The sequence below is a fragment of the Polyodon spathula genome, chromosome 39 (assembly GCF_017654505.1).
Source record: "Polyodon spathula isolate WHYD16114869_AA chromosome 39, ASM1765450v1, whole genome shotgun sequence".
NCBI classification, from domain to species: Eukaryota; Metazoa; Chordata; class Actinopteri; order Acipenseriformes; family Polyodontidae; genus Polyodon; species Polyodon spathula.
Genome location: NC_054572.1, coordinates 70,148 through 94,389, shown reverse-complemented (window position 1 = coordinate 94,389; position 24,242 = coordinate 70,148). Strand labels below are relative to the sequence as shown.

At 38.7% G+C, this 24,242-nt stretch overlaps 2 protein-coding genes across 6 annotated transcripts; both read left to right on the top strand.

The window, feature by feature from the left end:
* The first annotated feature begins 1,002 nt into the window (after positions 1 to 1,002).
* lad1 (ladinin) lies at positions 1,003 to 11,611 on the top strand. The gene is made up of 14 exons (XM_041235956.1): positions 1,003 to 1,326; positions 4,218 to 4,352; positions 5,086 to 5,380; positions 5,762 to 5,844; positions 6,382 to 6,511; positions 7,522 to 7,572; positions 7,910 to 7,953; positions 8,276 to 8,333; positions 9,548 to 9,594; positions 9,881 to 9,947; positions 10,151 to 10,285; positions 10,401 to 10,490; positions 10,850 to 10,945; positions 11,359 to 11,611. Exons 1-13 carry the CDS (start codon positions 1,289 to 1,291, stop codon positions 10,934 to 10,936), a joined length of 1,260 nt encoding a protein of 419 aa, XP_041091890.1. The 5' UTR covers positions 1,003 to 1,288; the 3' UTR covers positions 10,937 to 10,945; positions 11,359 to 11,611.
* Positions 11,612 to 12,363: 752 nt separating this feature from the next.
* On the top strand, positions 12,364 to 23,658 carry LOC121304773 (troponin T, cardiac muscle-like). Of its 5 annotated transcripts, none has more exons than XM_041236164.1 (16): positions 12,364 to 12,470; positions 14,118 to 14,172; positions 14,367 to 14,377; positions 14,539 to 14,556; positions 15,152 to 15,190; positions 15,570 to 15,650; positions 16,851 to 16,883; positions 17,320 to 17,338; positions 17,612 to 17,672; positions 18,286 to 18,402; positions 18,885 to 18,962; positions 19,121 to 19,228; positions 19,707 to 19,816; positions 20,399 to 20,489; positions 21,103 to 21,143; positions 22,031 to 23,658. In XM_041236164.1, exons 2-16 carry the CDS (start codon positions 14,138 to 14,140, stop codon positions 22,080 to 22,082), a joined length of 894 nt encoding a protein of 297 aa, XP_041092098.1. In that variant the 5' UTR covers positions 12,364 to 12,470; positions 14,118 to 14,137; the 3' UTR covers positions 22,083 to 23,658. The 5 variants fall into 5 exon arrangements, with proteins under 5 accessions (XP_041092098.1, XP_041092097.1, XP_041092096.1 ...); XM_041236163.1 differs by having other exon boundaries at positions 17,609 to 17,672; XM_041236162.1 differs by having other exon boundaries at positions 17,317 to 17,338.
* The last annotated feature ends 584 nt before the right edge of the window (positions 23,659 to 24,242 follow it).

Here is a 24,242-nt window from a genome sequence, read left to right as displayed (position 1 = left end):
GCAAATGAGCTTTGCATTTTATTCTATGAGTTCAGGGTAAATACGAAAACACCAAATTTGGTACAGTTTGGCAATAATGTTTTGTGTTTGTGCACATACAGTAACTGCTATCATGAACCATCACAACTGGCATATTTACTCTGCAAAACTTGAAAATAAAAAGTAGACTGTCATTTCATTCACATTTAATAAAGATTTAATAATCTTGTATTTATTTAAATGGAGGGAGCACAATATATATATATATATATATATATATATATATATATATATATATATATATATACATTCATAATCTCTATAGCTCTCCAGCAGTTTCTTATTCTGCGTGACTGGTAAGTTTTGTAAAAATATAACTGAATAGCATCTATAAAGGCTGGTATTGAAACAGGTAGCTGTTAAAGCCGTTTCTACTTTATTACCAGGTGTATTATCTGCTAAAGTTTGCTTCAAATGTTCAAGTGGTAATTCTTAAGGGATTACCGTTTTCAGTTTCAGAGGTAATTAACCTGCAGTCGTGGCTTATCTGTTCCATAAAGTAATTTACTATTAAACCATATAACTTTATGTTTAACAGGATCTTGATTTTGAGAGTTAAGGTCATATTCATAAAATGATGAAATACCACAACTTTACTAAACCTGAGCGCCTTTATCGTGACCGCTTTTTTTATATACAGCTTTTGGAATTTTCTAAGAATTAACAAACCATTTCCAATTGAAGGTGTGCAGTGTTGAAACTATTAAAGTGCTGAAGACTTAAATGTTGGATTTAGCCTTTTTAGTCATAGTCATGCTACTAGTCTGCTATCTACAGTGGAATTTACAGTACAGTAAAATGCATCTAATTACACTAAACCTATCGCCAAGTGTGTTGACAAACAAGAGCTAGATATGCATTAGTAAATATGAATAAACCAGTAAATACACAATTCAGCACTTAAAAAAAAAAAAAGCAGCTGCTGGAATTTTAGAAAAAAAAAAGCATTTAGAGGCTTGTCCATCTAACCTGTTATCGACACGACTCGTTGCTGCAGTGTATTTGCAAGGTGCTGCTAATAGGTAAATTAAGGAGCAGAACAAAGGTAGCAGGTCATGTGACTTCCCAGGAAGGCAGTTTAGGGTAAAGGTAGACCTAGAGCAGAGCGCCAGCACAAAGCACTGGCAAGTTATGGAAAGTTTGTTAAACTTTATTTAAGGCACTTCCTTTACATGCTCAGCTGTGTGACTGCAGACTAGAGTGGCTTACTGGAACTGAACTGAAAATAATAAAAAAAACAAGAAGGGAAATGTCCATTAGTCGAAAGAACTGGTCAGCTCTGTCCAGGTACTGTAAACTTCTCTACTTTCATTTTCTTTAACTGTTTGAGAACCAGACCCTGCTGTAAGTTTATTGTAATTGAAATAGAGGAAGGGGTCCATTTGTTTAATATTTTATATAAACTGTACATTTGCTTCACAGACCCTTATTACAGTTTACTGTGAGATGTGCAGTTTTCCCATGCTTTTCCCATATACTGTGCATTTAACAGAGTTTACACTGGTGTGCCATGTTTAGTAATGTGATCTTCCTCACTGTTCTTTACAATGTTCACAATGCTTACCTGTGCTTTACCATGCTTTCACTATGACTGATTACATTTTGCTATGCTTTTACTAAGGTAAGCTTGTATAAGGGGGCGCATGTGTAAGATTGTAAGTAATATGATATTTAATGGAAACATATGATTTAAATGTGATATTGAGGTAACATTTAGCCATTCTAAGCAAATGTGTAGGAGGTATCTTCTTTGCATAGGTTCCATTTTTTCAATATCAAAGTTGCAAAAAAAATTACACTGGGGTTGTTTTCATTTTGTGATTTCAATGGGTTTTTTGAAAAATGCAAAAAAAGCTTTTTAAAAAAAAAAAAAAAAAAAAGACCACTATTTTCGTTGAGTTGTTAAAAAAAAAAGCAATTTGATAAAACAAGAAGTTTGCAACATAATTAAGTTTTGTAATGAAATATATATAACAGATGGGCTTCAGTGAGTTACAGGAAAATGATTCCATCTAGGGTTTCTGTGACATCATAAATTATGAGACCAAAGGTCGAGTTTATAAACTGTACACACACACACACACACACACACACACACACACACACACACATACATATATATAGTCATTCGGAAGACTGAAGGCAATGGAATTTGCCCTAGCATTAGCTCTCCTGTACAGGAGCACAGCAGAGACATTCAAATAAGAACTCAAAACCCTATTTGTGACTTTAAATGGAACAAGTTCAATTAGAAAATGTACAGGGGTTTCCCAAATCTAGTTTCTGAAAGTACGTTTTACTTTTGTTATTAAATTAAATTAGGTATCGAAATAACACAGTGCTCTCGCTGTATAGACACCTGTCTTTAAATGGTCTGTACTTCTTTTTTTTTTCACAATTGCATTCGCACGCTGTGCAAAAGTGTAGCTCTTACAGTCAAGTTCTTGCTGAGCAACATAAACATGTGCCTTTAAATCAATAGAATAGCTGCCCACAGTCATGCTATTGTTCGGCTGCAGAAGAGGATGACGGTCCCCCTGGGTAAAAACAATGCGTGCTACTAATGATTAACAGGCAGCCTCCTGGTGTCTAATCACTCCATATGTTGTATGGGAGTTCACACACAGTATCACTGCTGGGAGAGGTGGTGCAACTGAGATGACTAAAAGGTTGTTGTTTGTTAAGTACACAAGTAGAAAATGTGCTCGCTATACAATATTCACACTCCATGCATACAGTAATGTGCCATCATCATGTTTTAAAAATGGAGTTGTACTGACGTGAATAGCAATCACATGGTCTTAACAATATTGCATATTATTGAGATATGTACCACACGTTCAATATATATAACAAAATGACAGCCCTCCCTGGCAAAACAAATTACACGTGCACACTATAGTCAAAGCCTGGAAGGCTAAAACCTTTGTGTGTTTTGCAAAGGCAAGAGGTGTGTTTTTACCCATTTTCACCTAACATTTGGCCTAAAAAATGAATAATTAATTTTAATATAATCATATTACTTATTGATAATTCTTTTCTTGCAGTCTGGCTACAGTTTTCAAATTAAAATGGGATCTGAAATGTAACTCTTTCACATTTCTGTTGCAGTAGTCTGGTTTGATTCTTATTTTCCCAGAGCTCTAAAAGTCATCTTTTATACCCAAGCAAAATCCATTGTCAGAGGCATTAGCACAGCTTTGTACACATGTTGTATTCTGCATTGTAGTACAGTGACTGCCAAAGTGTGAGGAGTCACGAATGTATTGTGTATTGAAAGGGTTTGTCTTTGAAAAGCTTGAAGGGATCAATTCAAAAGTCATTGGGGAGTCACCGTTTAACTGGAGACGCGGCATCTCAAGATGGTTTGCATAGTGTCATCCCTTAGCTGAAGCACTGTGCTGTGACAAACAGTGCACAATCCCAGGCATTGTGGCTTTTCTGATTAGCAGCAATCAGATAGCAGACCAAGGGTGCCAGTCAGATCAAATGATGCCATAGAGATCTGCTAATCCTAGTTCAGTTCCTCGTTGATTGGTGCTTTTATTAAACTGACATCTAATGCTAAAGCAACGTGTGCAGTTATAGTACATTCTCATCAATGGCAGAGCTGTGGCAGAACAAAAGAAATGTAACACCACAACAACTACACAAGCCTTCTGTGCCATAGTACCACAACAATAACACAGTTTCATTGTTCTACATACAAAAACACACACTGGCAGAGCCGTGGCACCTTATCAATTTGCCACTAAAATTCACATTAACCCCATTGCATTCATTTCTAATAGCTTGTCTTATCTTTAATGTAAATTGACGCAAGGCATCGGGTGAGACAGGAATGCCTTTCAGCTACTGTACAGTTAACTCATATCATAATTGCACATCAAAGTTAACTTGAGTGAACGAGAAGTATAAGACTCACATTCTCCTATACCGTGAAAGACGAGTTGTACTGTACACACTTGCCACTGGAGGCACTGGAGCGCTTTGCTGTTCAGGTACAACAAACCTAATCAAAGACTGTCAAAACTGGTGCCAGAGGATCCTTGAATCTCGCATTAAATCACTTGGTGCTAGTTCTTCAGCAGCGTTGGCGGGTACGATAATGTTTAGACATGGGACTATCCAATCAAATCCTGGGCCTGACTGAAGCTCTCTGTCCTCTCTCCCCACAGTCTGACGAGACAGTGGACCGTGGAGGATGAGGAGGAGGTGGAGCGGGAGAGAAGACGAAGGATTCGGAGCTCCAGCACCACCTCAGATCACCCCGACAGCAGCTCCTATGAACCCGGGGAGCAGAAACCACACAGGTCTGGATAAAACCATTAGAAGTATCTTCAATACACTACAGCTAGACAGGATTCATTCCCATTGCTGCTGAAATTCCCCTTAGGATATTTTTTTAAAATTTGGGGGGGGGAACAATTAAACTCTTTCTGATACAAATAGAAATACTGCATGCAAATTTACATCTGAAGACACAACGCCAAAAGCACATTTTATCATTGTAGATCACAAGCCATCTTTATTTGACAGTTTATTGCTGCACTAATCACTTCTTATCAAAAATATTTTGCCTGCCCTTTTGGCTGCATGCTGTAGCTAATATGACAGGCTTTTTAATCTGAAATCCATGTATATGACTTGTATTGGGTCCATGTAACCTGCAACCACACTGTAGATTCACTTCCTGTGTAACAGGTACTAGGGCCCCATCTGAAACCTGAAATTCTCTTTACTGAACTTTTAGTTGGTATCAGGTGGGACCCTAATACCTGCTGCACAGGGAGTGAATCTACTGTGTGGAGGTAATATAAACATACTTCAAAACAAAATCTGCAAAACCAGTCAATCTATACAAGAAGTATAAGGGACTCGAAAGACAGTTAGACTTTTTTTTTTTTTTTTTTTTTTTTTTTAAAAGCTTAGTTATTAAAATGTCCCTTAAAATAATGACCATCTATATTGTGAGCTTAGTTCCTGAACACATTTAATAGATTATTAATAAGGAAGAGAAGCTGATCTCTTTCTCATGCCCCACAGTGCCCAGGATCAAGAGAAAGCGGAAGAGGCTGATCCAGAAAACCTTGCATTCCTGGAGATGCTGAAGACACGCGATGAGCGCAGGAGGAAGAGGCACCTAGAGACTGTGATGAGGCAGAAGGAGGAGCCCAGAAGTCCGGAGCCAGAGAGAGTGGGGCAGGGAGGCAGGGTGGCCGTCGAGAGTAAAGTCCAGAGAGAGGGACAGGGAGGCAGGCTGGACACAGAGGCTCAGAGAGACTCCATGGGAGGAGTTCAGAGAGTGTTAAGGAACTCCACAGGACAAGACAAATCCAGGGTGAGAGCACATTGCATTGTGGGATAGAAAACATGAGAACATTGATCTGTGTTCATTGTGTCCATTACGCTTGATCGGAAATCACTTTACTCTGCCAGAGGTCTTATCAAAATCTGATTTAGGGTCAGATTACACAAGACCCCCTACACAGATACAAATGTATTATTATTATTATTATTATTATTATTATTATTATTATTATTATTATTATTATTATTATTATTATAGCATGTTAATGCTCAGTTGTGGATTTGAGAATCATATTTTTATTGTGTTTAGTGAAATTCATTAAGCCCCTTTGTGTGTGTGTGTGTCTTTAAAAGAAATCCATTTGAATATATTTTAGTAAAAATCTTTGCACTTGACACTCTTTATTTTCAGATTGATTGTGCTGGAACAGAAACTGTAACCAACCATGAACCAGTAAAAACACCGATAAAATCTCCTTCCGGGAAGTTCGTGAGGTACCCAGATTACAATGCAGTCTACACAATATACCAGCCTGATGGGACTCTGTCACTCTAGAGAACATCTATGCATGTCATAAAAGAGATTGCTGCTTGCATTTTACTGGCATGGCTTTGCTTTCAGTGTGCCCTCCTTTAACAGAACCCATGCAGACCTGTCGGTTTGTGTCCCGTTGTATAGACACTGCTCTGCGGATTGAAAACAGAAATTAATATAACAAATAATCCTGTGATAATGTACAGATTAGTAGCTGAAGCTTCCCTTTTTGCTTTTAGTCTTTGCTTTGTCTTTAAAATGCCACTTGGCCTTAAAAGACAGTGTTGTATTTAAATAAAGATACAGGATTAACTGTTGTACTGCTTAAACACTGTTATACAATGTAATAGCTGTGCTTAAGCTTTTACATAGCTGTGATCCACTCATATAATTGTGTTAAACGTTGTGTCAAAGCTTCATTTACATTAGAAACGCTATCCTATCACATTTCAACATCTATTAATGTTTTGACTTTTGACTACTGGTTTTCTTTGCAGCTCCCTGTCCATTTCCCTAGATAAGAGTCAGGAGTTCCCAGCTGAGACTAAGACTCTCTCCTCCCCCACCACCCCAGTGGGTACCACGTCCACACCAAGAGAGAGGAGGTTCAGGACTGAGGGGGCTGCGGTGAGTGACATTGAGACAGGGCAGCAGGTAGAACTGAGACAGTCAGGTGATCACTTGAATTCTGGTCAACATCGGAAAGGGGTTACAGAAAAAAAAAAGCAAGCTCACTTGGTTCTGTTCTCTGTAAATGCTGACTGTCAGAGTGACGTTAACCTGTGTCAGTATTACAGTACATTAAGAAGACAGCTGTATATTGAACTAAAACACATTGCTTATATAAATATAATGCAAATGCATTGATTTCCTGGTATTCACCATAGTTTATCCTGGTTTGCCATGTTTATTAACATGCTTTACTCTCCTTCGCTGGTCTTTACCATGCTTGCCTATGCTTTACCACGCTGTCACTATGCTTTATTACACTTTGCTGTGCTTTTACTGTGGGAAACTTCTAAGTATCACAGTACAAAGTATTGCATTATAAAATATCACATTACAAGTTATCACATTATAAAATATCACATTACATAATATCATAATACAGATAAGAGCAGCTATGAAAGTACACTAAGATCAAATTTAAGTAAGAGCAAAATAAAGAATACAGTAAGGTGTAAATAAGAGCAAGTTTGACTCAGAGCAGTTATAACTTCTAGTAAATATCTGCTTATACAAGTAAAGTCCAGTAAGAGCAGGTAGTAAGCATGATAAATGGATGAGAATGAATTCCCAATAAGAGCAAATACAAAAAACACGAGTACGGTTACCTATAAGAGTAAAATCAGATACGAGAATGCGGCGAGGTATGGAGCAGTTCAGTGCAGGTACAAGCTAATGCAAGAACTGGTACAACTGGGTGCCGTCTAGTCCAGTATAGTGGAGAGTTGAGGTTTACAGATGTTGTCTGAGCAGGTGTGTCTTGAGGAGGTGCTGGAAGGCGGTCAGGGGCTGAGCAGTCCTGATATCCGTGGGGAGGTCGTTCCACCACTGGCTCAGAATTAGGGAGTCTTGCCTGGTCTGTGGACACTTGACAAGTAATCTGGTTCTAAATGTGCATGTTTAAAATGCAGGTGGAGGAGGTGCAGATCAGACAGCTCCCTTCCAGAGCCACCTCTTTCAGGGTAAGCATCACTCTGAGGTTCAGTTTGTTGATCCCTTCTTGAATGCAACAGATTGGAACGCGCATCACCTTGGTAGGAGGTTGATAATTAAATTCTGCTGTACATGTTTGAAAAGTAGATACCTATCTACTCAAGGACATTCAGCAAGCAATCAGGAAATAATATTTAGTTAATTCTAACATTGGTTAGTACTGTATAAATATGGGACTAATTCTAAAGTTAATTATTGTTTTCAGTCCACTAGATTAGATGATTTTTTTTGTTTGTTTTGTTGCCAGCTTATTCATCTCAGTCACGTTCTTCTGTTGTTATATGAATAGATTCCAATTGTTTACAGGTAACGTCAAAATCCGAGGACCCCACCTCACGGTTTAACAGGAGGTGAGAAAGAAATACTTCATAGTATTCCTCAGTAACATTTTTTTTCTGTGAGTATAGACTGTGAGGAACGTTTATTACATGCAGCAACACTGACTCCTAGCGGCCAAAAAATATTATTGCAAAAGTACTCAACCTTGCATTGCTTAATTGATAGTGCTGTACAGGTGCATACATGCATGTATTACCTGTATGAGTTTCCCATTCAGAAGAACGTGTTTCTAGCTCTGAAACCAGAGCTAGGTACCTGAATAAGAAGAGGAAGCAAGCCTCTGTTTAAAGATGCAGTCTGCTGTAACACTCTTTTGCACGATGTTCTCCACAGCTCCAGCCTCAGGATCCCCTCCAGAACCAAAGAAGAAAAAACGGAGAGATTACCAAAGGTAGGGCAGTGAAGTGTCCAAGCAAAGGAAGCTGTCGAAAAAATCTCGAGAAAAGCGACACTACAGGGTGCATTGTGTGTAGTAGGAAGGAAAAAAAACAAAACATCTTTTTTTATAACAGCGAGGGAGGCGACTGTCTCCCAGATTATACTGAATCGGAAACTGATTGGATCCTGTGGTCACAATGAAAGCGAATGTCATCTCCGCCAACAAAACAGAAATCATGTAGAAAAAAAGGTAGGGTTATTTTCAGGTACGCCTTAAAAAACAAGTGACACGCAGCGTACTGCGCTTCCTCGCCTAAACAACGTCCGCTAACAAAACAGGAAATGCCCGTTCAAACCCTGCACGTTGGATGTTTTTTGGTGTTTTACATCTTTTTAAATTGAATTTATCATATTTTCCAGTCTTTGACATTGTTTTTAATGTAATTTATCATGTGTTTCCCCCATTAAGAAAATAATATGCGGAAATATTCATCATACTCAATACACTGCATCTTGTAATTTTTTGTTCATGTGCAACTTTGTGGTGACTTCTCTTTTTGTCTTGTTGGACGCGAATAATTTTTTTCTTTTAAGAGAAATTGGTTGTCTGTCTCCAGTTTAAGGTTGTCAAAAAATGGATGTATAATTAACCTTAGCATTGCTTTAAATTTTAAACAAACCTTATGACTATAGCAACTGATTGCACCTGTACCAAAATCTGACCGCCTACCACTTTCTGACCCTACACTGGTAAGACACTGTATTGCACATTTTATTTGCTCATTAATATTTTTGTGTCCCCATTTCAACAATTGTGACTTACCCATTGCAGATTCTAAACCCTGTTTGTTAAGGTTAAGAGTTCTGTAAGCACATGTGCAGATGAGCCTGCATCCTTTGCATAGTGTGATCAAGGGTTCACGTCCCTGCTTTAAAACCAAGCTTTACCCATGTAGTATCACTACAGTACAAGTGAATGTGTTGTGTGTAGGGTGTGTCTTTTTGTTATATAAGAGATGTCATCTCCTGCAGTTTGGCCGAGAGTGTTTTTTCATACCATTATGATAGATTCCATTGTTATGTCAAAATATTAGAATGCTTCCACTGCGGTTTCATTCTACCAGTGACTCACACCATTGCAGCTACCCTGTGCTATGACCACTGGTACAGAATAAATGCCATTGCAGTGCACTTTGAAAATCACGTGGATATTTTCTATTGTTACAGCAAGAGACTACACGTGATGGGGAATCCACCCCACCTTTCCAGAGGAAGTGAGTACAGAAAGCTTTTAAAAGACGCATTATATGCATTCAAAACTTTAAAGCAACTGGCTATTGTGTGACTTAGTTGGGTTGCATTTTCTAAATGAACGCAGAGCAATATGTACTGGGTGTGGTTATTTCACGGGAGGGAGGGTTCACAGATTCAACTGTGTGACCATGAAATCCTGGTCCATACAGCTATGAGGCCACCAAGTCGTTATTCTAACTGCTATTCAAAATACCCTGAGATTTAACGTTTATGCCGTGTCTGAAACATGCGTGCTCTGCTCTACAGCTCCAAGCTAAGAATCTCTTCTCGGACCATTGAAGAAAAGCTGGAGAGGTTGGCTCTGGCAGCACAGGTAGGGAGGAAGACCATTGCTCAGACTGTCCTGCAGCACTGCCATGTTTTCTATGCTTTTACTCCACTCCTCTATTGGAGAATTGGGGGATGTGAATAATATGTCGGTACATGTGTAGTTACAGTGTAATTAATGACAGGTTACCAGACACACAGTCAGGAGTGAGATTTGCTCATGGTAGGTTTTTCTTCACCCTCATTTAGAAATCGGAGCAGGTGAAATCTCCTCCTGCATCTCATAAAGACTGCTTCCTGTTTGCGGACGAGGTCGCGAGAAAACGGGGAGTGTTTGAAAGAGAGGCGACGAGTGTGGAGAGAAACAGCGCCACCGGCAGGAAGGTATCAGCAAACGGGCTGACAGGGCCCTATATCTCAGGTGTGAATGAAAATCTAGCTGGTTATCTCGGGGTACAGTTCTGCATGTGGCTTGATGCTGTGTGACTCTCTCCGACAGGACAACCTGGACTTCTCAACTGGGATCTCCGAGCGAATCAACCGCTGGATCAGTAAAGCACAGAGGTCTGAGAAATCTCCTGGCCCCACGGTAATGATCTACTGCATTTACAGAGCTTTTCAATTGCAGTATCTGCAATACCACTGTGGTTTGCCTAGGTAGCGATCTTGCAGTGCTGCCCTAGCTGCTGTAAAATCGCTATCCATGAGGGGGTAGAGAGTTACAGGCTAACCTCTCTGGAGCATTTGCTTGGTTGTTTTACAAATTGTTCGGCTTTAACATAACTGATGTGTTGCTAGCCCTCAACGCTCTGTAGTGGTTTTGAGGTATCCGAACTTGAAGCTGGCCAGAGAGAGAGAGAGAGAGAGAATGGGGTCTATTTTAATTCTCTAAACCGTGGCGGATCTTAATACCACCACCCTAACATTATTTCTTGTTTGCTCTTGCAGGACTTGAGGAAGGTGGACATCTCCAGCAAGCGCAACCTGTGGGAGAACAGAGCCGAGAGCTCCCCTGCTTATCCCTCAAAGAGCTAGAGTGACCCTGTAAGTTCTGTGACATTTTTCCAGGTGAAATCAGGTCAAGTAGACAAAAACTATGCATGATATTTGTCAGGGTCAATTTCAGTGCTGAATCATCCATGAGTACTCAGAAGAATGCTAAGATAAGACTAAGTCAAGTGAACAAACATTTTAGCGAGTGCCATATTCAGTGTACTTTCAGTGGTGGCCGTCCTCACATCATGTGACCTTGCACCATGTGATCAGTCACGTGCCGGATCACTCTGTTTCATAGGGAAGATATGCAAAGTAACCACCACTGTGACAAAAGAGAAGAAGGGGTAGAGAGTTACAGGGAAGCAACGGTGACTCTTTTATAGTGTAAAATGTACCCTGTTGCAGAGTTTTGTGTGCATGTGTGAAAATTTTATTCATTTATTTTATTTTATTTTTTATAGAGGAGGTTCTGCAAAACAACAACTCTTTCAAAAAATTGAAGAACACGTGAAGTCATGAAAAGCATTTAATGCGAGGGGTATTCGTATTATTTTATGATTGTTTTCTGGATTACTTTAGTGTTTGGTAAAGAGCTATTTCATTTTTTGTTTTTTTTAATGATAATATTTTTAATGTAGGTTCCTTCTGAAGTGAGTGGACATTTTTGCACTCTGATTTTCAGATTATAAAAACTCCTGCTCTTTTGTATAAGATTCTGACAGACATTCAAAATGTTTGTTTTTTTTTCTCTGTTTTATCCAAGATGTTTGTATTATTTCAAAATAAAACTTATTTTCCAGATGGTTTGTATGTTGCCTTTATCAATTTAAGTAATACTTTATCGCCTTCATTGAAATAATATTTCATTTCTACCATGTTAAATATCCATTATGTGTGTTCTGTATCAATGTCACTATAGCTGAAGCCCTGAACTTTGTCTGCTATGCTTATTAACAGCAAACAGGTTCTAATCTAAAGCTTTTAATAAAATAGCGTATTTAACAAGTAAGAAATTCATTTTTATGGATATGATAGACAGGGCTTTTTTTTTCAAAGCGTCTTGCATTCTTTAGTTAACTCCTAGTCTTTGAAATGGAAAATAAAAAAAATGTTAAAAGTTACCAAATGAGATACAAAAGACACTGAGAGCTCTTTAAAACTCTTTTAGTTTTGTAAAACGTTACCTCTTTCAAGAAATAGGAGTGAATTAAAGACTATGGTAAATGTTTTGAAAATATGTCCCGAAGAGCATTATTCTTGTAAAAACAAAGATTATATATATATATATATATATATATATATATATATATATATATATATATATATATATATAAGGCTGTTTTCAAGCCTTTTTTGGGAGACTCAACGACTGATTGGTCACACTGACACCTGGATTAAAAATAGGATCCCTGTACCCTTATCCTCAGCCTCACTACTCCCACCAATTGAGAGTCAGACAATGGTCACGTGACCCAACCCGTCTTTAAAAATTCTGGAACTTGGAAAGTACAGATACACTGGGGGGGAAAAAATAGCTATAGGGACATTGACCCTTTCCATCTCTCTTCAACAGGTAAGCCTGCACTTGTATAACTGTCATTGTTCTGCAGTAGCGGGTCTAAAAAAAAGACAGTTCTGAAAAGAAAAGGGGTTGTTTTATACCTTAATATATCAATTATATGTGTTCATTTAATGGATTACCACACCTATTAACTGTATAAGACTGGAGTAGAAATATACGATACGTTTTCAAACAGTTTCCTGGAAGTATCCAGTGCTACATTTTCAAAGTGGTTAAGGTCTTCACATAACATTAATTTGAAAATCACTTGGAAACAATATTAGTTGGTTTTAAGCTAGCAGTTGATGAGTTGTGATGGTTTAAAACATACTTGTGTGCTGTTTTTATAAAATGAGGTTAACCAGTTTTAAGATAATTTCACTATTTTTGTGTATGTGTTTGCACTTATATAATTTCAGACAATATTTACTGTACAGCAAAATCATTTCAACACACTTAATCAAGGTGTTAAAAATAAAGCACTGTTGCTTTTTACCTTTACAGTAAAATGACCTACAGCTCTGCCTTTGCGGCACCCTATAGAATTAATTTTACTTCATAAAGTGAAATGAAACCTGCTGAATAATGTTACGCTAACATTTTGAATTGCACACCGCTTTGTAGCTTTCCAGATACTTTACAAAAAAAATAACAAACTGACAAAAATGGAAAAATGTGACATTTCGAAAACATGAAATACTCTACTACTGTTATGGCTTCTGGTCGACTTTGGCGATATCACCTTGCAGTGTCTTTGATTACATGATGTTATGTTAAATAAAGACATCTAAATCATGTTGATGTGTTTGATTGTTTTCAAAACTTTTGGCTACAGTCTGTACAGTAGCAGTAAATATTAATAAACTGTAACCACAGTGTAACTATTATTCTTAGTTGATGAACCCATATCATGAAGTATACAATAAGGGATCTTGATAAAATAAACACCTTTCATCTCGTGTGGCAGTGCAAGTTTGCTTGTATAAATAATTGATCTAATAGTGCACTATGACACATCAAACTCAGAGGTCTGGCATTTGATCTGCAGTGGAAGAATGCCTGTAATGCATGCTATGAGCTTCCAAAGAGATCACTGGAGCACAGAAGAGCATACACTGCTTAGCCTCACTCAACACCTCTTTATTAGCCTGTGATCACAATGCACGCTCTTACACTAGATAATTACTGCCCCTGTAAGGAAAGGGGATGAGGATCCACTCTTTGCAATGCATCTGATGAACCGGGGAGAGGGCGTTTTTCTGAAGCTTGATTCAACATCCCGATCAAAGTCCCCTTCTTGAGCTATGTGTCTAGTAAACAACAAGAATGTAGAACTGGCAGCATGTCAAAGAGCCAAAACCCTTACCAAACAAGGATGGTTTTGTAATACAATAGAATTGCACTATGAAGCCACTGGTAGAAATAGCATGAATCACCACGCTGGTAATCCATTGAAGTACCATGGCATCGCATCAGCACGATTGTCAGATCACAGTATTTGTTCCTGATCTATCATGTTGGCCTTGCTGGTGACACTGTGGTCTGCTAATGGCTCTGCTCAGCTTTGCTCAGGGTAATGCAATATCCCGAACCCCAAAGCCATGCGCTATCACTGTTTTAGCTGTTAACGTGTATTCATTGAGGTATTGGTGTGTTTAGTTGCAGGTCCATATCTGAAGATGTCTGACACAGAGGAAGTGATTGAGGAGTATGAGTAAGTTAATCTATATGTGTCTTACTGAACACTACAGGGTATGAGAGAGTAATATCCCTCATGATGCTTTACTTATGTAAGAATCTTATAAACCCTTGCAGAGTGTCACCGCTATTGGAGATTACTGGAAAACTGCAAAATGAAGCATGATATTTTAGTAGACCATGTAACCTATTCTATTCTTTGTCTTTCAGGGAGCAGGAAGGTATGATATTATTATTATTATTATTATTATTATTATTATTATTATTATTATTATTATTAGTAGTAGTATTAGTATTATTAGTATTATTTCCCTGTATATAATAGAGAGAGGTAAAAACTATGATTTATGATTGATTTTTGTTTGCTTTTCACCTGTAACAGAGGAAGAAGCAATTGAAAGTATGTATGCAATTTCATATCTTAAAGGGCAGAACTGTATTCAGTGAACTAACTGATATGCACTGCTATGGGGCCTGGCATCAGTGTGATCAAACAATGCTGCCATTCTCAGAAATATCCTTGGGGACTGGGAACGTCCTCCTGTTTTTCCACTTGATGAGAGAGAGAGCTGCTTATATAACACCAGGAAGGGAAAATGACCTTTGCAGTCGTCAGAGGGAGACCAGGAATGGTCATTACTAGACTGTCGTTCTGAGTAAAGAGCTTTGGCTCGGGTGCTTTGAGCTGCTACTCACTGTAGCTCGGACAATCTCTACCCAGTATAATCAGCCCTACAGAGACAGATGATATTTTTAAAGTAAGATGGAAATTTTGATCAGACTTCTGCTTAAATCCTCAAAAGCCTGTAGGAACTACTAAATGGTCCAGGGAAGAAGCATGCAAAATAAGTACAGGTGGTGTTGTGCGGTATGGTATGAGTGGTTCTGTTATTCTGCAGCTCCTGTGTTTAGTTTGAATCAAATGTGATTGTAGCTGCTCTGAATGCAATTCATATCTGCTTGCTCTCTCACTGCAATCCCGCTGCTGCACACAGACGAAGAAGAAGAGGAGCTGATGAAGGAGCAGGAAGAAGGTACAGATTTCAAGTATCAATGCCCATCAAACACACTGTCAGGATCTCTTCTCATAAGGATCATCATTCAGTAATAACCATCATTTTATATCATTTTACTGCAAAGCCGTAGATTTTAAAACCCCACACTTGCTATTATCAGATGCGATCAGCCTCCAAAACATAATCTTTAATGTTTTCTTTTTACTGCAGGGTGTTCTTGGCCTTTCCACCTGATTAATACATTTAAAAACGCTTCACCTAGACAGAGTTCATAAAAATCTGTTTTTTATGGCGGTAGTTCAGGCTGGTTTTCATTTGTAATTGAAAAACAAATAATCTCACAATGGCATTATATGAACTTCATCGCATGGTATTGTATTTTATTTACTGCATTCAGAGCCGGAGGGTGAAACAGCTGAAGCAGAGGAAGAAGAGGAGACAGTAGAAGAGAAAGAGGTTCAGGAAAAAAGCAAGGAAGGTGAGGAAAGGAAATCAAGGACATTTCTGAGACTGTTGCTAAAGACACCAACAGCAGTCTAGAACAGGTTAATAAACAACGCCACATTGACTTATAATAGACTTTGAGCCTTCCCTGTACTAACTCAAAAGCTTAAGGATCATGTCTTTTTAAAAATGGGTAGTATTCTTTTCCTGTCTCTCATCTAAGTACAGACCGTCGCCATATTTGGAGCTCTGTGGGTTCCAAGAAATGGTGTTCACTTTTTGAGTGAAATTCCATTCAATGACACTGTAGTTACAACATTTGTCCACCAGATGTTGCTACATCCTAAATGAACGCCCAGGAGAGCTGTGTATTTATGTGTTTCTCCATATAGAAAGACCCCTCTTTGGTGAGGTGTCATTGTATTTGGCGCTGACTGGTTCTTTCCAGCATTCCAGCCCTTATCACAGCCCTTCACGTATCACATCTGCTGGCTAATTCAGGCTCTGTTCTCAGCTCCTCTGCCCTGGAGCTCCAGCAACAGACGGTTACCTCACTCAAATAACAGACACACTTCAAATAATAAGGACCTCATCAAGTCTGTTTGCTCCAGGTTCTGCTTTTCACCAGTTTAAGGCAGATGATGTCTCATTTGACTTGTTTGTTTTAGAAAACACTCATTTTAACACTGCTTAGAGAAAGGAAATAACAGAGGTCACACCTAGGGGATGTTATGACATTGGCATGCATGCGCTAAAGTAATGTTACCAGCTTGCTAAGAAACCGCTCCAGAATTAACTTTGCCATTTTTGTTTTCTTTCATGAGTAAAATGTTTAGCTAAACGGGTCATGACAAGAAGGCTGTTTGTAATGAAATTGTGTTGACTAAGGAATTAAATATGTAAGTGTCATGAAAAGGTGTAGTTGATATTCCCAGAAACCAGGGGCTTGTTTTTATGCGCACTTACGATATTGCATCTGGCAAGCACAGCAGAATATACGACTGCTGCATCCAAAATCTTTTTACTTCACATTTATTGAACATGCAGATAATATGTGACCACAAACTCATTATTAAAAATATGGTGACTAAGTGACATCATTAGCATATATGTAATAATTAGCATACAAACATAAACTGACTAAAACGGTCCATGACGTTTGTAAAAATCCCTTTTTAAAATCCTCAAGCCAAGGATAACAAGTTTGATTTGCATGGGTTTTTATTTTCTTTAGATGCTGGAGAGGAACAGGGTGAAGGAGGAGAAGGTACAGAAACATTTTAAGTTTTTTTTTTTTTAATTGAATATAGAGGTTTCATCTTTTTTTTTGAATGCACATAATTATAATCATTATTTTTATGTTGCTGATATGGGGGGTTGACAATGAGTTCAGTTCTAGTCTCCTGCCATTGAAATACCTAAAGTTAACTAAGTCAGCCAGACACATTATAGCTAGCCTTTGTTAAATGTATCTGTGGTAGGCAGATAGAACCTAAAAGCAGCTCCTGAAGTCTGTGGAAACTTAACAGGCTTAGCTAAACATTTCGAGGTGATGGGGCAGTTGAAAAAAAAAGAAAAAAAAAGGGGGTCAAAAAATGAACCTGTCATTAAGAAGTCTAGAATTGGACATGCTTTTCTCAAGTGAAGTATTACTGATTTAAATCCAATTTTCTTCCTTGTTTGTTTAATGAAAATGAGAGAAGAGGCCAAGCCCAAACCAAAGTAAGTATAGCATTGACAGGATTGTGTTTGCTTTCTTGAGAGACACTAATGTCTATATCATTGGACCTGGAATGTGTTTGAATAATTATAATATGTAATTAATAAGATGCAATAAGATTGGAAAGCTCTGATAACCTTTGCAGGTCTACTGTCTACTAGCACTAGCACAGTATGACAACTGGCCTCGTCCTTTGTTTTGTGAATAGTTGTGAGCATTGCTGTCCCTTCTTAGAGATTTCTCCAAATACTAAAGGTAATACTTCTCTCCAGCAGGCTCTTTATGCCCAACCTCGTGCCTCTCAAAATCCCTGATGGAGAGAAAGTTGACTTTGATGTGAGTATTTTGATTGTTTGTCGCTTCTGTTAAACCTGTTCATTCAGTCGACCAATCAATCTATTTTAACTAAAAGTTTTGTATGAAAAAGAAACCTCAAATATAAGAGAATGTAAGAAAACGTTAAACAAACCACAGATGGGATCTAGGTTTTAATAGCTAAGCTTGGGGCACTGCTGTAAATTGTACAAGCACTGTATTGTACTATATAAAGCCCTTAATTTATTAACTGTTTTCAATTTGTATGATGTGTAAGTAAGCTTGTCTCTCCTCTCACCTCTCTCCTCTCTCTCCACTCTCCTCTCACCTCTCTCCTCTCTCTCCTCTCTCCACTCTCCTCTCCTCTCTCCTCTCTATCCTCTCTCCTAACTCCTCTCCTCTCTCCTCTCTTCTCTCCTCTCTCCTGTCTCTTTCCTCTCTGCTCTCTCCTCTCTCTTCTCCTCTTTCTACTCTCTCCTATCTGCTCTTTCCTCTCTCCTCTCTTCTCTCTCCTGTGCTCTCTGCTCTCTCTTCTCTCTCCTCACTGCTCTCTCTTCTCTTCTCTCTGCTCTCTCATCACTCCTCTCTCCTCTCTGCTCTCTGCTCTCTCCTCTCTCCTCCTTTTTCCTCTCAGGATATCCACCGGAAGCGGATGGAGAAGGACCTGAACGAGCTGCAGACCCTGATCGTTGCGCACTTCGAGAACCGCAAGAAGGAGGAGGAGGAACTCATGAGCCTGAAGGATAGAATGGTGATTCATTGCAGCCTGTTGCAGCTGTCTAGTACAGGTCATTCACTGCGGGTTTGTCATGTCCTTGAAATCAAAGGGACCAAACTTAAAATAAAACAAAAACAGTAATGGCTTTAAGAAGTGCCTTTCAACCACATTGTTGGTGTTTTTTTGTGACAGTGACTTATATAGCATAAATATATAGAAAAAAAGTTCATAGCAATTTATATGGAGACTTAGTTAAGTAAAAATCTGATACACAGATTAATGCACTAGCCAAAATGTTTGTCTGCTTGATTATAAATTTACATGGGTTGATTTCAAAGTTGATTAATGTGCATGCAATAGCAATATTAAGTATGGAGAATGGTGTAATGGGGACCTTATTGTATTTTGGTAGATGAAAATTTTACAGAGTTGACATCTACACCCCACTGTGTCTCTGTTGGCCACGTAGACACCCCGCTCTCCATTCCTAAAAAAAGTTTTTCTCTCACCCTCAGGAGCAACGTCGGTCAGAGAGAGCCGAGCAATTGAGAATCCGGACTGAGAGGGAGAAGGAACGCCAGAACAGGTTTGCTGTAAGTATATCAATGTGATGACCATTTTATAATAATTTTTTTTTTCTGCAGTTACAAGGTTTTTACACCTGGGGGCACTGTGTGCCAAATAAATTGCAGATTAACTGCATCAAAGTTCAGGTGAAAATAAACTGGCCCCTTTCTCCCTGTGTTTCTAGGAGGAGAAAGCGAGGAGGGAGGAAGAGGAGGATTTGAAGAGAGCCACCGAAGACGCCAAAAAGAAGAAGGTTCTGTCCAGCGTGCACTTCGGAGGGTACCTGCAGAAGGTAAAGGAGCGCTGTCAGAGACTCCAGGTGTGCTGTACTCTATAAGAACTGTACTCTTCTGAACATCCACCAACTGTAGGGTGGTCAAAATACTTAGAGGGCTTTTGAAAAACTCTTTATTTCACGGATTGCATAAAATAGCATCAGGACAAATGTGTTAAAGGAAAGTGGAGGTAGTTCGGTCATCACTTGTAAGTAGCTATATAAAATCCATGCTACAGATCCCTAATGTTCAATGCAATGGATTATAACGTTTTTTTTACTAAAAAAAAAAATCTGTTTTCAACAGAATTGTATTTTGCAAATACACTAACCCTAAAATGATTAAGACTTTAGGAATTGTAAGGGTTAGGGTTAGGGTTAGGGTTAGGGTTAGGGTTAGGGATAGGGTTAGGGTTAGGGTTAGTTGGTGTAGAGTGCTGTGCTGCAGTCCTGATCAGACCAGACCCCAGACACAGCAACACTGGTTTGATTGCAGACAGAGAGGAGGACTGGAAAGAAACAGACTGAGAGAGAAAAGAAGAAGAAGATCCTGAGCGACCGACGTAAGTCGCTGGACATCGATCATCTGAATGAGGAGAAACTGAAGTAAGTCAATCACGGGACAAGATTAGTGAAGGTCTTCACATTACAGGGTCTAAAAGCAGCAGCAAGCAATCTAGGAGCTCTTTACAGGTCTCAATCAAGAAGTACCATCTACTGTAGTTATCGAACCTCTTTATTTCCATCATAGTCGTGAAGGGAAAACTATCAGTAATGATATACAACTAGTACCACATACAGAAGTTGGGCTTTTCAGCTTTTAAATGAACTAGTTTGGACTTGTATATACTGTAACTACACCTTCCTACTATTTAACACATGTACTTTTAACAGAATAATCAGGGAAATAGCTTTGTTAAATACAGATTGTTGATCACAGAATTGTGCGTGAAGTTCAGTTATTAGTAAATGACACCTACAGTGTAGCTTCGTGTGGTTAATGTGCCTGTATTTTGAAATGTTCTCTATAATATTATATATTTTTTGATATTTATATATTGAAGTGTTCCCTGTGCACAAGAACACACTAATGGTATGATAACACGCAAAAAAAAAAAAAAAACTGCTTGTGAAATGTTTCGTTGATGTGGCTCTTGAATTGCTCGGTGCTCTACCTCCGATCCCCAGAGAGAAGGCTGACGAGCTCCACCGATGGATTTTTGACCTGGAGGCCGAGAAGTTTGACTTGCTTGACAAGTTCAAGAAACAAAGATATGAGGTGAGGCCCAGCCGACAGCTCCTCCATTCCACTGCTTCCTTTGTTTTCTGTCGAGAGCCGCTGTACTCATTTGAAATTCTGTTCTGTTAGTTTTCTGTTTGCTCTGCAGCGTGTGAGTATTTACAAGCATCAAAACCAGACAAGCACTGACACAGAACATATTTTTAAAACAACATCAGTTTAGTACAGAAGACAATGGTGATCGTGGGCAGGACATATCATAAAGGGAGCAACTGTGGTAAAGCAAAGCAAAAAAAAAAACGGGTTTCAGAGTTGCCAATTTCTAGAGGCTAGGGCGGTTACTGGAAATGACATTACATTGTGAAACACGTTCGTACAGAACAGATTGTTCCTTCTGAAAGGGTATGCGTTGACCGCATGACAAAGCTGTCATACTATTGGTAACATAATCCTATCCATTATCACTCACCTAAATACTGTACTGTGTGTTATCTCCTAACAAAGAAATCATCATAGATGACATTGAAAAATACCCCCATTCAAGCGAACCGGTGCTGCGTGTCACAGTGCTGTAGTTTTAATACAGACTTATACCTGTGATTCTAACCAAATGGTAGCTCAGACTATTGTAAATGTATCATTTTTCTTCCAGATTAATGTTCTGAGAAATCGAGTTAGTGACCACCAGAAAATGTAAGTAGTAAACCTCGACTTTGCATTGCAGTCTTGTGTTCCTCCGCTACAGACAGACCCTGACTTACTGTAGACATAAGCTCCTGCTAATTTGCTCTACAAGCGCTTCACTGTTTTTCCTCTCCCTGTGTTTCACATTGCTGTTGGATTATGTTTTTTTTTAATTTCCCAGTTTGAGAATCTCAAATAAAAAAAAAAAAAAAATCAGTTGTGCTTTTTAATAGCCTCAATTCTACCAATAAATGTTTGAGGACTCCCATGAAAAGAGATATATACCTCAAGTATTCTTTATCTTAATTAAATGTGTCATCAATAATCATCACTTCCTGCTTTGACACCATCACAACAAACATGACTTCCTGCTGTTTTACATCCCCATATAAGAACAGACTACAGTCCCGCCCAAAAGCACTGCCGTGTCCCAGAATGCACTGTAGAATGTACAGCAGCATTCTATTGTGTTACAAGTGCTACCATGATATTTTTATATAGGTCATTTCCTGTTACCGCCACTTCTACATACTGGTCCTAGCTCCATGTTATTATCTAACATCTTGTCATTATTAATTTTTGGTTTGGGGTCATGACACTTGCTGTTTCTCTTCATTATTAATTCACATTCAGTGTTCTGTGTTCTGTGTTCTGTGTTCTGTGTTCTGTGTTCTGTGTTCTGTGTTCTGACATGGTGCTGTACTTGTTTCAAGTGTGTTCAGATTTGCTACAGCAATGAATTGAAGTCTGCTAACCTTACACTTGTCATTCTGGCTCTAATGAAGTAATGGCCATGCGACTACACCAAAGAGAATTTGGAGCCAAATTATCAAGAGACATGAGAAGGGAGTTTCCGCTACCAGTCTTGTGTTGCCATTTCCTTTTTGTTTATGCAGCACGAAAGGTGTCCCTAGAGGGAAAGGCAAGGTTGCCGGTCGCTGGAAGTAGATGCAAGGCCCCTCCAGCTGGGAGAGCCACAAGCCTGCCTTTAAAATGAGACCACTCCAGTCTCCTTCACTGTGTTAGCTCTAACTCTAGCAGCCTGCAATTAACACTGTAATTAACTGACTAGTGTGTCTCATACCATTGTATTACTACTGTTTAGGATGTCAAAATATGAAAAGTTAACACATGAGGTACCGATCCACCATTGTAGCAGCCATTTACGAGTCTCAGGGAAGAAGCGTCAATGGTGTGGCATTGCCACTGTATTTCTGTTGAAGAGTGTTTGGTAAGTGCATGGAATGCTTTATGGAACTTTAGAATACTGGTTTTGATTTGTTCTGAAGAAGCCATTAATAGCTGAATTCAAGCTGCATGAGTTGAATTGAGGGCTCGTAAACCCAGCTGGTCTGCAGTGAGATGTGGCTTGTTGTGCTGCATCGTTCGAATACCTTACCAATGCTTTCATAGCTTTGCCCTCCCGGTTACCATCATGCTTTGGGGGCACACATCATGATTAAGGCTGTATTTATCTCAGATTTCATGATTTCCGTGCAATGTACCCTTTGTCGTGTAATATGTAGTTCCCTGTGAAAAGTCCCATTTCTGAAAGAATAGTATAAATGTACATTGCTTCAAAATAAATAAAGCAAACCTTTGCCTTATTGACTCACTATCAATTTATGAATTTATGATTCAATGAACTACATAGAGGAGAGCGGCATGATTTCTTTAAAATGTCTTCAACTGAGAAGACACTGAGCTGCATCAAATATGGGAAATCTTTCTGCTAAAGATCGCTCTGCCCAGTACAAGAAGAGGACATTTCACATGTCTGTTTTTATTAGTACATTTTGTTTGTTTGATAATTCAGTGATGGTGAAAATTGAATGTTTTTATCAGGTGAACATAAAAAAACGAAATATTCTACAATTTAGCATTTACTGTTTTTCAAGTAAGCTTTGACATGTTTAAGAATATTTGCTGTATAATAACTCAGGAGAATATGATTCATTTGGAAAGTGACAACGCAACATATATATGCTTCAATACATTGTATGTTTAATCATGAAATAGCTTAAAATACCTATTTCTAGACCGTGAAATGCAATGAAACATATACCATGAAAAAAATACAGCCCTAATCCTCAACTTCACTTTGTACGCCTTTGGTAATAGACCCAGGGAAAAAATGAATTACACAGCGCCGTGCCAGCATTCTCACAGCTCCAAGTTCCTTAAAGGAATTAGAGGTGGTAATATTTGAGGAATGGGCATCTCTCTGTCGAACAATAGAAACGCTCACTGGCTGAGTTTCAAGTGTTGCGTCCATTGCGTGTGATGTGCTGAAAAGCTGGCTTTCCTATAACTTTTCTCACACACCGCCCAGTTATTCACACCCCAATCACAATGCTGTCTATACCAACCTTGTTTCAATAAACAATTTGAAGATGACATATGTAAAACCAGAAAACGCCTTTCCAGTCGATGTGAATCACATGTCAACTGACTGCGGCTAAGTTATATAACGTCAAATGTCTGCATGAGAGGGAATGTCTAAATAAATCTGTTTGCAAGTGAAGCTTTAAATTTGTGTTGGTCATTTTACCTGGAGAGTGTAATTAGTTAATTACCTGGGTTACATTAAAGCAGTAGGGTTCTGTAAAATATAACGTTACATGCCCCCAAGTGTTGCTACAACTGTTTGAAATAACTCTAAACTCTGTTTCAAAGCTTTTATGAAAATGTCTGCTTTAGTGCACTGGGGTTTGAGATCTGTCCTCTAAATCACTGCAGGAACAAGTGCTCTGTTTTTTTTTCTGTTCCGCACCACATCATGGATCATTACTGCCATTTGACACTGTGGGCAATAATCCTTACACTGTCAGAGCACTAGAGTGGACATCTTGAAAAGAGCTTTGAAACAGACTTGAAAGTTATAAAGTGTAAAAAGTTGTCTGGGTGTTAACAATGAAAAGAAAATGACAGGTACGTCATTTAAACAGGCGTAGTCACATGTGGGGATGTGTAAGGCGATATTTTTTCCAAACCCACTACTAACTCTTTATTGTACAGCTATGCCCAAAGGTTTGGCATCACCTAGAATTTTAGGATTGAGACATCATTTAAAAACAAAAAAAACAACAAAACTTATTGATAACATCA